This window comes from Patagioenas fasciata, chromosome 7 (genome assembly GCF_037038585.1).
Source record: "Patagioenas fasciata isolate bPatFas1 chromosome 7, bPatFas1.hap1, whole genome shotgun sequence".
NCBI lineage: Eukaryota > Metazoa > Chordata > Aves > Columbiformes > Columbidae > Patagioenas > Patagioenas fasciata.
The window spans coordinates 11,560,712-11,576,695 of NC_092526.1; the positions used below are offsets into that span (position 1 = coordinate 11,560,712).

At 37.9% G+C, this 15,984-nt stretch overlaps 1 protein-coding gene across 2 annotated transcripts; it reads left to right on the top strand.

The window, feature by feature from the left end:
* Window positions 1-3,697: 3,697 nt before the first annotated feature.
* Window positions 3,698-13,498, top strand: CCDC14 (coiled-coil domain containing 14). 2 transcript variants are annotated; one of them, XM_065841458.2, is made up of 13 exons: window positions 3,698-3,787; window positions 4,436-4,491; window positions 4,979-5,054; window positions 5,694-5,766; window positions 5,861-6,001; window positions 6,696-6,935; window positions 7,038-7,132; window positions 8,128-8,704; window positions 9,218-9,359; window positions 9,977-10,056; window positions 10,497-10,712; window positions 10,790-10,922; window positions 12,166-13,498. In XM_065841458.2, the coding sequence occupies exons 1-13, from the start codon at window positions 3,755-3,757 to the stop codon at window positions 13,148-13,150; spliced, it is 2,847 nt and encodes a 948-aa protein (XP_065697530.1). In that variant the 5' UTR covers window positions 3,698-3,754; the 3' UTR covers window positions 13,151-13,498. The 2 variants fall into 2 exon arrangements, with proteins under 2 accessions (XP_065697530.1, XP_071666919.1); XM_071810818.1 differs by lacking the exon at window positions 6,696-6,935.
* The last annotated feature ends 2,486 nt before the right edge of the window (window positions 13,499-15,984 follow it).

Sequence of the window (15,984 nt, forward strand, 5' to 3'; positions counted from 1 at the left end):
ACTTTGTCTTCCTCCGAATGAAGGTGAAATAGTGTGCATTTGCCCATGATGCACTTTTCATTTATGCTTATCTCCATTTGGAAATGAGAGCTATAATGCATGTAGGTTGACTGGCTCACTTGTGGGAGGCACTGAATGTCCCAGAACACTTATTTGCAAGTGTAATGAATACAGGACATTTTACTGAAGAAACTGAGTGGCTAAAGTTTTTAGCCCTGGCATGTAAGCTGGTTGGAGTTGTAAGTTTATTCATACTTTCATGTTGTCCTAGATGAATATGCTGTATGTTGTGATCTTGGCTTAATGTTTATATTGAAAAAGGAGACCAACTAATCACATTTTAACCAGATACTGTTTTCAAAGTCAGGAGAGAATCTTTTATAGGAATTACTTTAACTATATTCTTTTGGGGATCAGTGGAGCAAGAATACTGATGGTAGGCTCTTTTCCAGCTTTTTCCTTTCCAGACAATTTGCAACAGATGAAGCATTGGAGCAAACAGCTGGAAGGACAGGGATAAAGGTTGTAAGCTTCATCTATCAATTTGCTAAAGCCATTTCTGCAGCGCTATGCCGTAGCTGAAAGGGTAAACCCAAAAGAGTTCCTTTATTTGCAGCATCACTCAGCACACATGACTGATTTAAAGTATCCTGGTTTTGTCTTGCTATTCCTTACTCACTCTGATTTTGCATAGTTCATGTGGGTGACTGGAGCAAACTTCCTGTGTCAAAGGAAACAGGTCAACATCTTTTCACCACTACCTAATAACCAGACAATCTCTGTCAAAGAAACCCAAGAATATGGGAGAAAATTAGTACATTAACACATGTTTTCAGTTACTGAGAAAACCAAAGGGCAGGTAGTGGTTTTGGATCTAGTGGCACTGGATAGTCAAATCATATGGGAAGCAGATCACAGTCTTCTTGCATAACGTCAAGAAACCGGAATGTAAAAGCCTGTCAGTGAATGCTGACAACCCAGCAAATGCTGTCACAGATTTCACTATGGATTCAGAAAAGTACCTAGATATTACTCACAGCACTTAAATGGGTTGCTTCTTAAATTCCTTTAACCATTTAATAGAGAAAGGAAAATGCATTTGTGATTTTCTATTATTAGTGTAAGACAACCAGGTTACTGAGCTGCCATGACTACTTCGATGTATTGGTGTGATTGATTCACTTGCAGATTTTAGGAAAGACCTCCCTTTCTGTCATCCCAAATACCAGTGCTGGGCAAGCATTTACATACTGAAATCTACATAGTTCCATAATTCACAGCTGGGGCCATTTTGAGGATTAGCAGAGCACCAGTTACAGCACAGTTATATTGGTATAAGTGACTTTATTCTCTATCTCAAAGCTTTAATTCAGGTGATATCAGGCCATAGATGTGAGCGAGGCAATAGATTACACTGACGTAAGAGTGGACTTGAAAGAAAAAAGTGAAAAAATTCTGAATCAGAATAACAGAACCATCTAGCTTGGAAGGGTCCTTGTGAGGTCATCTGAATGATCTGGTACAGCTCAAATGGAAGTTAAAGCTTCAAGCAGAAATTTGTGGATAAAGCTCTATTGTGTGTGTGCAATGGAAGTATACTATTTTAAAAGTCTCTCAGATATTATTACTTATCTATGGATCTGCTCCTAAACCAAAAACAGTACAAGATTTAACCTTGGTGGGACAAACTTCACTGACCCTTGTCTTCAATACTGTCACCATTAGTACTAATTCCAAAACCTGCCTCATGGGAAATCTGGACAAACGCTCTAACTAGAGACAATTCTCTTTATTTGATGTTCTTCTCTTGGTTCATTTCTTTTTCTAGTTTAGAATTAAAATGATAAGTGTTTTGAGAAATTCACCTGTTGTTACAGTTTGTTCTTCCCCTAAAGCTATTGGATTCTAGATTTTATTACACTTACGTACTGTGAAAATAGCCCATGTGTTTTTAAAGATCATTTTGATGTCATGGTATATTTTATATGTAGTAGAGCAATAAATAAATAGTCTCATGAAGTTTTAGCCCAAAATTACTATTTTCATACATACACTTTGACTAATAAAGTATTATTTGTGTCAGTAGAATTGCCTGAAAAGACAAGTATGGACAAAGATTCCATGAAATACCAGTGGCATTGTCCTAATGTTACTGGAACAAAGATGTGCATTGATTTATCTCAAGGAACTAGGGAGTCAGGTTTTGGTTTAAATGCAGTTCTTCTTATTCTATGTTCACGTGGTGCCATCTTGTGGGAGTTAAAGCTCATGCACAAGTACTGTGTGCAGCATTATGTCATCAGCTTTCTGAGAAACCTGTGTTGTTACTCAAAAAGCCATCAGCTCAGAAAGGTCAAAACAACTTGAATTTCAGTGATGTTTCCTACAATACCCTTCTTCAATACTTTTATGATCTTGTCCTTGTGAGAACTTCTCAAGGTGAAGAGCATTTAATGTGCTTTACATAAGATGCTTCACTTAAATGTGGGCACACAGGCCAAAGCTAAGTTCTTTTGATTTTTCCCACTATATTTATATATTTAGAGGAAATTCACAGCTTATACACACATTAATTCCAAATACATCACAAAATCAAAATCTGGTGACACGCCTTTTAAACCACAGAGATCATGGGTCTTCCATGCAGTGAGTCCTGTGGCAGCTTTCAATAAGTATGATTGAACTAAAGCATCTCTTTGACTGAGACATTGAAAATCGAGTATAACACTTCGCAGATTATTTTCAAACCTATTTTAAAGTTGGACCACAGTTCTAGGGTCCATAGCATTCAGCTTAAACTACTCATTACATATCTCAATTTCTGCTTCCTCAGTATTCTTGCTGTGATCAAGACATCCCTTATCCTCTTTTCTGTTTGTTACAAGCGGATTGGAGGATAGGTGGACTGACAAAAATGTTGTTCATTCTCTTTCTGTTAGCCAAATTGTAGCTTTATTCCTTAACTGTAGATTTGTGGGGGTTTGGACACCTACCAAAACAGTCTTCAACAATAACTAGTTATCATTGATATCTTTGGCCTATTTGTCTCATAAAAAGCTCCTGATTTTGTGAAACACTCCCTTGTTAAGTCCACATAAGTTTTTGATTGTAACCCATTCAGAGGAAAGCTTAATATTGGTTTGTGCTCGTGCTTAGGTTTTACCTTTTGCGTCCCTGAGGACCTGCAGGACACGGGCTGCACAGGCAAGCAGAGCCCATGAGGCAGTTTTATGAGCAGCCCCACACATACGTCCGAGTTCTCCTTCAGGGTGGCCAACCCATGTGCAAGGCTCGTTTTTCCATGTATTTTATGAGTGCACGGAGACCCTGCCCTACAGTGCCTGCTCCTAAACGGTAAGACGCAGCTATGTGACGAGATTTTATTTTTCCTTATTAAGCGGAGAGGCAGGTGCCCGGACTGCTCGGCAATGGGCGACCGCGGAGCTCTGAGGGGAAACAACCCCTCCTGACGGAACAAACGGTTGCCACGGCTGCCGGCCTCACAGCCCACCTTAGCCCCGCCCATTACCCCTCTCTCCTCCGATTGGCTCCCCGCTCCCATTCTCCGCCAATCCCCAACCGCGCTTAGCAACTCCTCTCCTTCCCCTTCCCGCGCCAGCTGCCGCCGGCGCGTGGGGGCGGAGCAGGGGCCGTTAGCCCCGCCCCTCCCGTAACGGCCGTCCCGTCCGCCAGCCAAGCAGACTCGGGATTGGTCGGCGCGGGGTGGAGCGGGACGGCCGGTGAGGCTGAGGAAATGGCCAGGGCGGGCGCTCCGCGGCCCTGCAAGGTGCGTGTGGGGGTTCTTGTCTGCAGTCGGGTCTCAGCCCTCTCTTTCGGTGCCTCATTAGACCCCTGATGTGCCTGGGGGAGGGGGCTGTCCCCGCCGGGTGCAGAGCTGGGTGGTCCGCATAAGGACTCCTGAGGGGGAGTCGGGCCTTCTGGCCCTGAGCGCCTTTGCTTCCTGTGCTTGGCTCAGCAGCCCTTCCACAGGGCCCAGCGGGTTTAGATGTGTCGGTGAGGGGCGCTGCAGCAGTCTTTCCATTCAACGGTTCTTCCACCTTGGTGTATCTGTGGATTGAGCAGCAACTGTAGCTTTGAAAATCCTCACAGTTCAGGTGTGTATTTATATGGCTTGGCTGCAGTCTGGAAGGTATGTCTGTATGTCAGCCTTTGGCTGTATCGTTAAGTGAATTGCTGTATCTATGGAATGCTGTGGGAATTAATGAAGCTTCTTGCGGTAAAGGCATGTTTTGTGAAGTGAAAACTGTAAGATTTAGGCCCTAATGGCAGCGCTGGGCCCCCCTCCTTGGTCTGAGAGCTGTAAATTAACTGATTTGCTTCAGCAAAAGTTATTGCAATTAGTGGGCAATGGTACTCTTCAATTATGTTGTGAAAGTACTTCCTGAAAATGAAAATATATTTCTGTAATCAACAGGTACTGTCTTCTGGAAGGCTAATAGGAGCAGCTAAATTAACAAATGGAAGGAAACAGTAAGACCTTAATCATGAATAATATCTAAGATTGAGTGTATGTGTGAGAATTTGTGAACCTTATACTTATCATACCTTACAACTAGCCAAGAATTCTTTGTATGTATCAGAAAATGTTTTTAGTTAAAAGGCAATATGGCCAAGTTCTAAGCAGCCTCTGAGCTGACAGGCACAAACTGAATAGAAATTTTGACTGTAGAAATACAGGATAAAGTTTATGTGTTTTATTAATAAAAGATTGATTTTTTTTTTTTAGTTACTAGCCATACATAAGACTATTGAGTAAAGACTGAGTTCTCCTTTGATATAAACTGATAATATCTGCTAAACATGTTTGTTGCAGCAATGCAAAGTTTTCAGAAAGAGAAAAATATTTGTTTCTTGATGAAGTTAACTTTAGTTTGTTATTATTTAATGAAAGTATTTTTTGTTTTGTTTTGTTGGATATTAAGGAAGTAGTGTGAATGGTGAATTTGATTTTTTTCAGGTTTAGCTTAAGAAAAGGTTGTCATTCTGATGTGGAGTCTGGATACTCTCTCTATTCCGCGGACTCTGATGATCAGGTAATTACATTATTTTTTAATACAGTCATCACTGTTATCTAAGCAGAAGGGAAATTGGACTATCTTGAATAATAGAGCAAAACCAGGTTAATTTAGTTTAGTGTTTGTACTGCATCTTGCAGATATGTGCAAGTTGGCTTTGTGTGCAGTGACTTTGTCTCTGGCAATTCTCATGAAGACACAGAATATATTTTGCAAATGCAGCTAGAAATACTGTTCATGGACAAGGTCTGGCCCTGGCAGAAGTATAGCCACATTTGTTAGGTTTTGTGTCAAAAAGAGTGAGTTTTTTGGAGTCAGTGCTGCAGCACTGTTTTCTGTGTAGTGCTGAGTCAATTATCTCCAAAGTAGAAACAGGCTGTAGATGATAGCTTAACTGTACATGGAAATAAAAATAAAAAACATACACTTGCAGTTACCAGAAAAAATCCAGCAAATAGACACATGTACAGCAACAAAATTTAGGTGTTTTGCAAAATTCTATGTAATTGCTAAGTAAAACATTGAAAATTACATGTTTTTGCTGGTTATCAGTTGTTCTTTTTCAGGTGGCAGGGTGGGGAACACTCTCCTCTAAAATAATACCTTGGTTTACTAAAAGAACCCCAGTATTTTCTGACCACAGTGTTCTTTGTGCAGGTTGATACTCTTCATAATGGACTTGACCGTTGTGCAGCTTTACTGAAGAATATCTTACAAAATGAAGCTACAGGTTGTACCTATTGAATATTAAAGTTAGATTTTTAGTTTTTGTAGGACTGTTTTGATTTGTTTTGTTGACTAATTTTTCTTTTGATTAATACTAGGAAGGGAAACTGTCCATAAACAACCTGGAAAAACAACTTCTCTTAAAACTGCTTCCAAGCCTTTGCTGACCAAAGGAAATACTTTAAAGAAGAAAGGGTTGAAAAAAAACACTATTTCTGCCCATGTCCAAAAAGAAATTGGTAAGGGGGCTTTCTTGGGCTTGCTTTTTTCTAAAACAACATTGATAGACTCCGCAACTCACTGAGGAGGTATAACAAGATTTCAGATATTTGTTGTAGGTTGCTAGAAGTTGAACCAGGGCTGGATCCACAGAAGGATGTAGTCATTCCTTATTGCCTTTTAGAAACCTTAAGTGTTTACTGAACAGTTACTAAAAGTCATAAAAGTTTGAGCTTTATATGCGAAGAAGGAAGTTGAGTGTGTTTACATCAAGTTTAACTGGTAGGAAGTATAGAGGAGAATGATATTATGATATTATAAAACCCAGGTAGCAGAATGCCTATTTTGTGAGTTATAGAACGTGAGCACATAGCTGATATCTTTCCAGCACTGTAAAAATATGGAGTTTTAATTATATCCAACCTAAAAAAATTAGGTTGGGTGAGTGCTCTAGTATGGGTTTTTCCAAATGGTGCAAAAGCTGAAGAAGCAGCTCAGCAGAGATTTTATTAATTGTGTTTTAAAACTGGTGAGTAAAAATCTGACTGAAATCTTAGGCTGTAGGATCTTTTTGATTTCTTTTTGAAATGATCTTTTTGTTTTCTTTTTGAAAGTAATCTGCCAGAGTCTGCCTGACAACATAATGAGTTTGTGCAGATTGAGAAGACAGGCAGCTTCAGCTGGGCCTTTTGTTCGTTCTTTCTTTTTTTATAGTGCCAATTTCAAATAGAAAATTTGCCTCATCCACCACACCTTCTTCTGAGAAAGAACTTTCCAGTGCAGTGCAGAATCAGATGGTTCAACAAATTGATGTGCCTTGCACTCAGCACTCTCCTGTGATGCATCAGAAACTGTGCGAGCATGTGCAAACCCAGATGGCTCTGATAACTGGCCAACCACCACAGAATAGGAATGAAATTCCTACTGTAACTCCTTTTTCTACCTCAAATCATGGTTAGTGGAACTATTAATGCAGAGCCTGCTATTTTACAGTATGAGTTTTGCCTAAAATTAGCCTGATCTATGAGTGTTGCCTTTTTGGTTTTTTTTTTTTAGTGTGTCAAAATGTTACAGCTTGTAATTATCGATTGCCCGTCTCCACACCAGCTCTGTCCCTGCAGCAGTCAGCTAATCCCATATCTACTCAGTCAGTAAGTAAAAGTTTGATTCTGACTATTAATAAATGTTTTAAATTAGAACTGTTTATTTATTTATACATTTGTTAAAGTGTAGGGGCTTTCTTGGGTTTATGTAAATTTCCTTAAAGAAAAAAAATTGCGTATTTCAACTTGTAGTGATGAACAGAATAAATAATGAGACAAAATATTGCTATTTAAAATATATTTTATTTAGTCATCAGAAAACTAAATTAGAGGCATTTCAACTGGCTGCTTGTTTCTGCATGGTGAATTCCATAGTGGACAGGAAACATGGAATGTGCAGGAAATTATTCATTACTGTTAATAATTCCTTTCTCAGTAATGCTCATTAGGATTATTAACCAAGTCCTGATAAAAGAAATCATGGCTCATATGTAGCTTTTCCCTACCAATGATCAAATTATTTCTTGAGACACTGTGTATTATCTTCGAGACACATTTCAAAATACTTGTGGATTTCAAGGTATAGAGTAGAGGTAATGGAGGGTACCAACTGCCACCTTGGGAAATGTGGTAAAGGGCTTTCACCTTGAAACTCAGACTGTAGACTTACCTTCCATCTGCAGACAGTCCATGTATAGTTAGTGTTGTCCTTGGATTTTAAGAAATCAATCTGCTTAAAATATTGAAAGGTAACAGTGTTGTTTATTTTTGTCTTCCCTGTACTGGTTTGATTCAAGGAATGAATGTTCATAAAGGAAAAAAAAAATCCAAAACACTGCTGAGGTTTTTTCTTTATAGAACAGCTGAAAAAACCTGTGCTTTAATGTGGCCAATAATATTTAAGATAAAGGTAATCTAAACCAGATTTACATTTTAGTGACTCCTTAATATACTGGAAAATTGTGCAATTAATGAGTTGTAGTTGCTTTTATAATTTGCAAAGAATGATCAAGACTACTTGATCACTGAGTTAGACAAGGGGCTTTTTAACATTAAAGAAAGATCTTGTTAGCTTTTTATTAATATTAATGTTCTTTACACAGGATGTTCCTGTAGACAGTGGCAATGAACATGTGCCAGAGATGGGAGGACCTGTGGTTTGCCCACTAGTTTCTGCTGCTCCCGCTACTGCTGCACAGACACAGCCTGCCACTGCTCTTCCTGGTGCAATCCCTTGTATAGCATCAGGTGCATTGAGTAACTGTGCAGTGCCTATGTTCATCCCATCATCTTCTGGCAGAGAGATGATCCCAAACCATGAGCACCAGATAAAAGAAGCAGATTTGATAAGATGTATACAAGCTCACCTGGCCCTGTTACAGTCACATGAAATGATGAACGGCAGGGCTGATCAGAAGCACTGTCATCATTGTCCAGCAAAAGACAATAATTCAAGTAACAAGGAGGAGGATTCTACTGAAGAACACAGTGAGGACACTGTCAGTGAGGAAGATGAACTGAATGGACTTGACATAGCCCCAGTGAGAGATACAAGCTGTAAGACAAGTTTTTTGAAGAAAGTTATAAAATCTAAAAAAGAAAGTCCTGAAGAAGCAGCCCAGAAAGTTACGACTGTAAAATATCTTCTGGGAGAGCTCAGAGCACTCATAACAGATCAAGGTGAGGACATCTTCATACAAATAACACAAGAGCTGTGTTAAGTGCTTGAGCACTTCAGTTTCTTGGAGTTGTGTGTGTCAGATGATAATGTGACATCTGAGAGTGGTTTTCCACAACTTTAATAGCTTCATATTTTGCTCTGGATAAGTATTAAATTCTGTTTTGGAGTATTTTAACATTACAGTAACAGCCAGGATAAAGTTTGTTCTTATTTCGTATACAGTGTTTTCCCCTGAGAAGGGGACCAGTGTAGACAGTTTGTAAAAACAATGCCGCTGAGATCAGTCAAGAGATGGTGGGTTGTGATTTATCAAGAACCCAGAGCAAAGTTTTCATAGTCAAGCTTAAAAATTTTAGATAAATAAATATAGCTAGAATAAATGAGTTTTTATTAAAAAAAGTAGTAGATACTATTAGATCACTTTGTAGATTACTTAATTGCTTATAAAATATTACTGTCTTATTACAGGTTTATGTGTTTATGAGGTCTTTTTTTCCCCTCACATCTTGCAGATGACTCAGAAATGTTAAGGTTGATGAGTGAAATAGAAGACTGCGTATCACTGCTTCCAGCTGTAGTGGGAAGTATGAACATACAAACTGAAATAGCACTAGCGTTACAGCCTCTCAGAAGTGAAAATGCCCAGCTGCGTAGGTTGGTAACTCGTCGGTGATTCTTCATGTACTGCAAATGTGCCTAAAGCATCTTTAACTGGTCTGCCCTAAATCTAACTTTTATCATTATTATGGTGTCAGTGTTATGGCCCTTGCATTCTTGTTTGTGCAGTATTTATATATTAGAAAAGTGTGTTGGTAAGACTATAAAGTTTAAATAACAGATAGCATGACTTCAGTTAATACTGATGTTTTAGCAGCGTCAGTTACATCGTGATTGGGCCTTTATGTAGGTGGGATTGATGTATCTTTCTTTCTGAAAACTGCAGTATCAACATAGTTAGCCTGCTTACATTCTTCTTATAGTGTATTCTGAAATGCAAAAGTGGCTCTTATTTCAGAGGAGCTCTCATATACATAACTGGGTAGCGCTTTACTTCAGAAGAGAGGGAAAGATATCTACCAGAATTTGCAAAGGGTCTTTTGTGTTGAGGAAATACAGGAATGTAAAAAATGCATTAATAAAACGTATTATATTTCTGAAACATTCTGTGACACATAGGTAAGGAGTTGCTACTGAGAATTAGTGTAAAATGCAATGGTTTTGGACTTATTCTGGACTTCCTGAATTTTTGCTTTTTCACAATTCACATTTAGGAGACTGAGAATATTAAACCAGCAACTTGGGGAACGAGAAAGAAGTGAGAAGACATCTGGACAGAACTGCAACTATGAATGTAAAGTACTAATAGAGAATTACACTTATTAGGGGCATTTTTCGTAAAGCTTTATTTAAATAAATACAGACATATAAAGATACAGATATATAAATAAAACCAGGATATATTGTGGCCTTTAGTGCCAACTGAACTAAGTGTTGTGAGACTAATCATGCAACTGTATTTGCATGGATTGTTGTACCTGTGTAGACTTCACATAGTGAGACTCAGCTTTTCAGCTGCCAAGATTATTTATCCTTATGTGCATCTTAAAATGAAGATGACATATTAGATAATTAAGAAAACAGCTTGAGTTTTATCTTGCTGCCTCAAAATCCCCTTCTATCTGTAAGCAAAATTCATAATACCAAGATTTTCTAAAAATTTATTTTGATTTAGAAATTTAAACTGTACTACACTAAACACTGAAACTTTTTGTGCTTTACTTTTGGTAATAGTTTCTTTGCAATCCTTGAATATGATGCTCCAGAGTCAATTGAAAGAATCACTGAAAGGCCTTGAGTCACTGCAGGCTAAAAATGAAGAACTACTTAAAATAATAGAAAATCAGAAAGAAGAAAATAAACATCTTGCAAAAAGTATTCAAGATAAAGAAGAAGAGTTGCTTGAAAACAAACAGCATTATGACATTAATTCCACCAAGCTCAAGATTGGTATGTGTTTTGAATTTTATTCTTCATTTAGTGTTTTAAAACTTAAATAAGTAGGTAAATTCTTTTTGGTGTTTTAGAAGTGGAAGAAGCATTAGCACACGTGAAGAGCCTTCAGTTTAAACTGGAAGCTTCGGAGAAAGAAAATAAGATTTTGGGCATAACTTTACGTCAGCGTGATGCAGAAGTTAACAGACTGCGTGAATTAACCAGGTGCTCTTGGCTAAGTTCTTTTTTTGCCTCTTGACATCACTCTTTTTTAATTTTTTCCTTCATACTTTGAATAACTGTAGTCTTAGTATGTTGGTGATAGGAAGTCATGTAGGCTAAAACTTCTCTTTGTAGTTTCTTTTACAATATTGGTGCTATAGTTTGATTAAAGGAGCTGTCGTGCTCCATGAGTTATGTTCTGTTGTAAAGTAAAATACCATTAGTATCTGCTGTAACTTCTGTGACATTTGAATAGCAGACGTGCTGATAACAAACTCCATAGGAAGTACATGGACCTGAAAAACCTACTGGTATTTCCCTTGAAGCCATAGAATTTGGAAGCTAACTCTTAACCCGAATTAAGGAGGGATTTCCTCCCTCCCTCACTCCCTTCCTCCTGGAAGTTGGTCTGTTTTGAGAAGAGCTTGCAAGGTGTCTTCATGGCCCACAGCAAGCTCTTCCTATTGGAGTGAGCAGCCCTTTCTTGAATTGTACACACATATGAAGTAGATTATGCCCAGATATTAGTTATGGGTAAATGTGGGAGTTCTTGCATCACTGAATGAATGTGGCGTTACTCACAATTTTTTTAAATTACTACTGTGAAGTAGTATGTACGTAAACTTGTTTGGACACGATGTGCACAGGAAGTTAAACTCTGTCTTGTTTATAGTTGATAAGAATTGGATAACACTTCAGATTCTTTAAGGGACATTTAGACACATTGCATACTTCTATGACTGCTATACTGACCACCAGATGGTAGTATAATTATGTCTAATTACATGTGTGTATGTATATGCTATATACACGAGCATTTAAGCCTTCATTTCTTTTGATGTACAAAGCAGAAAATGAAAAGAGTTCTCTATTATATTGTTTTATTTAGATGCAATGAGAAGAATAATTCAGAAAAAAATTCTCACTTGTTTTGGTAACTGCTTCTATATGTTTTGTAACAGTTTCTTGACATCAGTTTATTTCATTTTGTAATACTTGAAGCAGGTAAATCAGGAATAATCTCAAGAGCTTCATTGGGTTGTGCTGTTCTAGTTTCTTTATAGGCACATTAAGCTGAGCTGAAGAAAGAAATTCAGGAAACTTGGAATTGGTTCACGTTTATACTACATTTTATGATAACATGTAGAAAGAGTATTATGAATTTGCTGCAGTTTGATACATCTTATGTTTAACTATTTTTTCAGTGACTATTTTTAAATCTGATTAACTAATCTAATCTTAACAGAACCTTGCAGGGCAGTATGGCCAAGCTTCTGTCTGACCTCACAGTAGACAACGTTAGACCGAAACCTGAAAAAGGTCTCTCAAAGTCTCTTTTGGAAGACCATGTAAAGCAGATGCAACCTGATCCATTTCCTGGCAGTACTTCAGTAATGACTTACCTTAAAAAATTAGAAATGGATCCTATTTTGACAGACACAGAACTTCAGTTCTCAAATAAAAGCGGAGAATTAGAAATGCGAAATCTAGCCTATGAAAAGTTTGCCACTGAAGAAAATAAAATAAACAGTACGTTCTCAGAAGGAGGAGTGTCAGCTCCCAGAATCCTACAGACCTCACTGAAGCAAGATGCAGAAACAGTTAGTGATTCTGGGACTTTACTAGATGACCAAAACAAGGTGGATGAGACTGTTTATATTCCATTGACTAGCAGTGCCTCTAAAAAACAGCAGCCGATCTCTGAAAGAACTGGTGTGATACCCCAAAGTAAGGGGGCTTGTAAGATATTGGACTACCAGTGTGAGCTCTCAAGCTCTGTGCAGCAGAATGGATGTGAGCCATCAAAGGATCCAACTATTTTGGATAAATTAAGTGCTGGGTACAGTGTAAAAAAGAGTATGGAAAACACGCTTGAAGTTACGGGGAATAAAGTGAAGCCAGAAGGAGACAAAGTCCAAATGAGGCCAAAAGGCACTCCAGGTGGAGCTGCAAAAGACTTCACAGACAAACCTGACCAACCTCAGCCTGGTACATACCCTTGTGTATCGCTGCTATATCCAAAAGAGACTTCACAGAAAAAAGGCAGTGAAATACCTGATTTTAGTTCCTTTGCCTTTGATGATATATCAGGGAAGTCTGAGTGGAGTGCATCCTCTTTCTCAACATTTACTTCTCGAGATGAAGAGGACTTTAAGAATAGCTTAGCAGCCTTGGATGCCAACATTGCTAGGTTACAAAGAACTCTGCAAAATAGCATTATGAAACAATGAGTGTAAGGGAACAAAATGAGTGCACTTGTTTCGATAATTTACATTTTTCTGAATTGTATTAATAAGTGTGGTACGGATATTAATATTTTGGGGTTTTGGTATGGAATGACTTATTCCTAGCTGTTTAAATTATGGATACGATTTGTTTCTCATTAAGTTATGGTGCTGCTTCTCTTGATATGTATAACTTGAAATAACTGCTATATATGCCTTTTTTAAAAAATATGTGCTTTTTTTAAATTATGACTTAGGTTTGCAAAATTAATTCTTAGAACAGCACTTGGTAACTGTTTAAGAAACCGCTGTGCTGTTAGCAATACAGTTTTTTCTATTAAATGATAAAGGCCACTTGCATGTTTTTTCTGCGTGCTTTTTCAAAATATTAAGAACAGGGTTGGGAGAATGCATTTGAAGTCAGTTACAGATGTGATAAAGAGGAATTTTTATTTCATTTTAATTTGACTATTATAAATTTGGCTGCATAGTTATTTTCCTTGGTTGTGACCATGTGTTTCAAGAAACTTACCCCGTGTTCTGGTTCACCATGAATGTGTGGAAGGAGTAGTGTCAACATCAAAGAAACAGGTGGGCAGGACTTCTTATTCAGCTGTATTGCTGCTTAGTCCAAGTTGGCTTTAATCAAGAAGTGGGAATTCCACTGGTAAAAGTGGAGCTGCCTTGAATGTAAGAAGTGTTCTGCTTTGACTGGGTGTATATCTTAAAGTTGGTTTTTTTGTTTTTTTGTGTTTTTTTTTTTTTTTAAGAGGAACTTTGCAGAAGGCTAAATTAAACATCCTCATTTACTACTGTTTTTTCTTCCTCAAAGAATAGTTGCAAGATACCATATGTGGGCAAGAGGTTCCACAAGTAGAGGCCAGGGGAGAGCTAAGAACATCTTTGCAGGAATGTTGAGAGTCAGGATCATGCCGTTAAATAAAATGCAGCTATCTTATGGGATTCACAGTATATGGTAGATCCTATGAAATACATGAATTAATCCTTTTTTTTCTTGTCACTGGTAAACCTCAATTTAAAATTGACCATTGTCCTTGAAGAAATAAGTTGATCAAGTGGAAAGTTTAGATGAGGGTAAGTAAAGATCCATCAAAGTTCTGTTGTCTTCTGCAATTCTGTTTTAGGTCATACTTTTTACAGATGCTAGATTTTATCTAAAGTAAAAAAGAATATAGTACCAGTGGATAAACACAGAACAGCCTAATGCTGAGAAACAGTCAGTAACAGACTTCAGCTGACACAAAGGAGACAAATCAGGCATTAGTGAAACCTGGCAAACCAGTACAGTTAGTAGAGCACCAGAATATAAACTGTGAGGAAGTCATGGAAATCCTACAGTTGTTGAGGTATCAAACATCTATTAGGCATAAATAGAGGGTGTCTGGACTGAGTCACCCAAATTGGCTCTCACAGGAATGGGAGGAGAGTGGGGAATTATTCCACTCCTTGGAAGGTCTTTCCAGATCTCAATGTTAAGAATATGAGTCATGCAAATTTTTAAGTTACAGGTGTGGGAAGGTGGTAGTACCATTCTGTTCCTCTTACACACGTAGCAGTACTGGAATGCTGCTTTTCATGACTCATGATTTTTCATGAAAAGTATATTTGCAAAGGGAACAGCAGTGTAAGGACCTGATTTTGAGACACAGCTTTTTCTGCAGAGTTGCTTATTTTTTTTCCTAGAAAACATTACTCTGTTTCCTGGTGCTGACCTTCTATGTTTCCATGTAGGATTAAAGTCTCAAGTTTTACCACTTCAAAGAATTTTATTCGTTTCCATGGTTAGTTGCTTGAATTAATCTCTTTTAAAGTGAGGGCCCTGTCCATGCATTGTGCTGTGGAGCAGTTCTGTGATTATTTTAGTAACTGGTAACTGAGCAATAATAAGGTACGAAGACGACACGTAGTACAGAAGATGCCAACTGGCACTCCTGCTTTGAGAAAGGAAAGTTAGACTAAATAGTGACTTCAGTGATTTAGAATGCTTTTAAGGCTTGGCCTGGGTTTCTTATTACACTCTACACCACTTGTGCTCAGATTCAAAATAAGGTTGATGATATGAAAGTGAACAGGTTTTAATTAGATATTTACAAGCAGTTTCAATGTAGAGGCAAAGCAAGATTTAAACAGTGATTATGGTGTGGATTAAAGACAAGCTACAATAAATTCTAGTATTTAAAACTCACAAGAAGGCGGAGAAAAGATTGGAAGAATATTCATTAGTAGACAAACTAATTCAGTTTTTTTCTTGCAGCTTTGACTTAGTCCATTGGAAGGAGGATATTTGTCCTGGCCAGAGCTAGCTGTGATGTGCATAAAGCAGCTGTGGTGTCACAATGCCCAAGCACGTTCTTCTCACGTTGAGAGCATTTATATTCACTTTTATCTCAGCAGGGGAAGATGTTACACCATCTTACTTGTGTCCTATTCGTTAGTTATACCAAAGCATGAGGTAACTATTGGAAAACCTCTTGGGGATAACAAGGTTTGAGCAGGTTTGTAGTGTGTAACCTTCTCTTTCTTCAAAGGAGGAGAAGCTAAGAAACAGGAAGGAGTCTTTTTTTAAATACAGTTCTTTGTTTTGTAATCAGACATGTCAATCAGAGCTATAGCAACCTTAAATATAAGATTCTCTATATATGAGCATTATGAGTGTGCACTGTTGTGGAGGCAAAAGCCAGCAAGATCAAATATGTAAGTCTTTAAAGGTGGGAAAAGCTTCCAGAATTCAGCTCAAGACAAGGATATTGAAACTATGGAAGTCAGAATTACTGTATTTTTCTTCTATTCAGCCTTCCTGAACTCTAATGATAACATTT

Coding starts and splice junctions, on each gene's coding strand:
- CCDC14 (XM_065841458.2), top strand. CDS start 3,755: ATGGCCAGGGCGGGCGCTCCGCGGCCCTGCAAG. Junction 6,002..6,695: donor CCATGTCCAAAAAGAAATTG/GTAAGGGGGCTT, acceptor CTTTTTTTATAG/TGCCAATTTCAAATAGAAAA. Junction 10,713..10,789: donor TTCCACCAAGCTCAAGATTG/GTATGTGTTTTG, acceptor TTGGTGTTTTAG/AAGTGGAAGAAGCATTAGCA.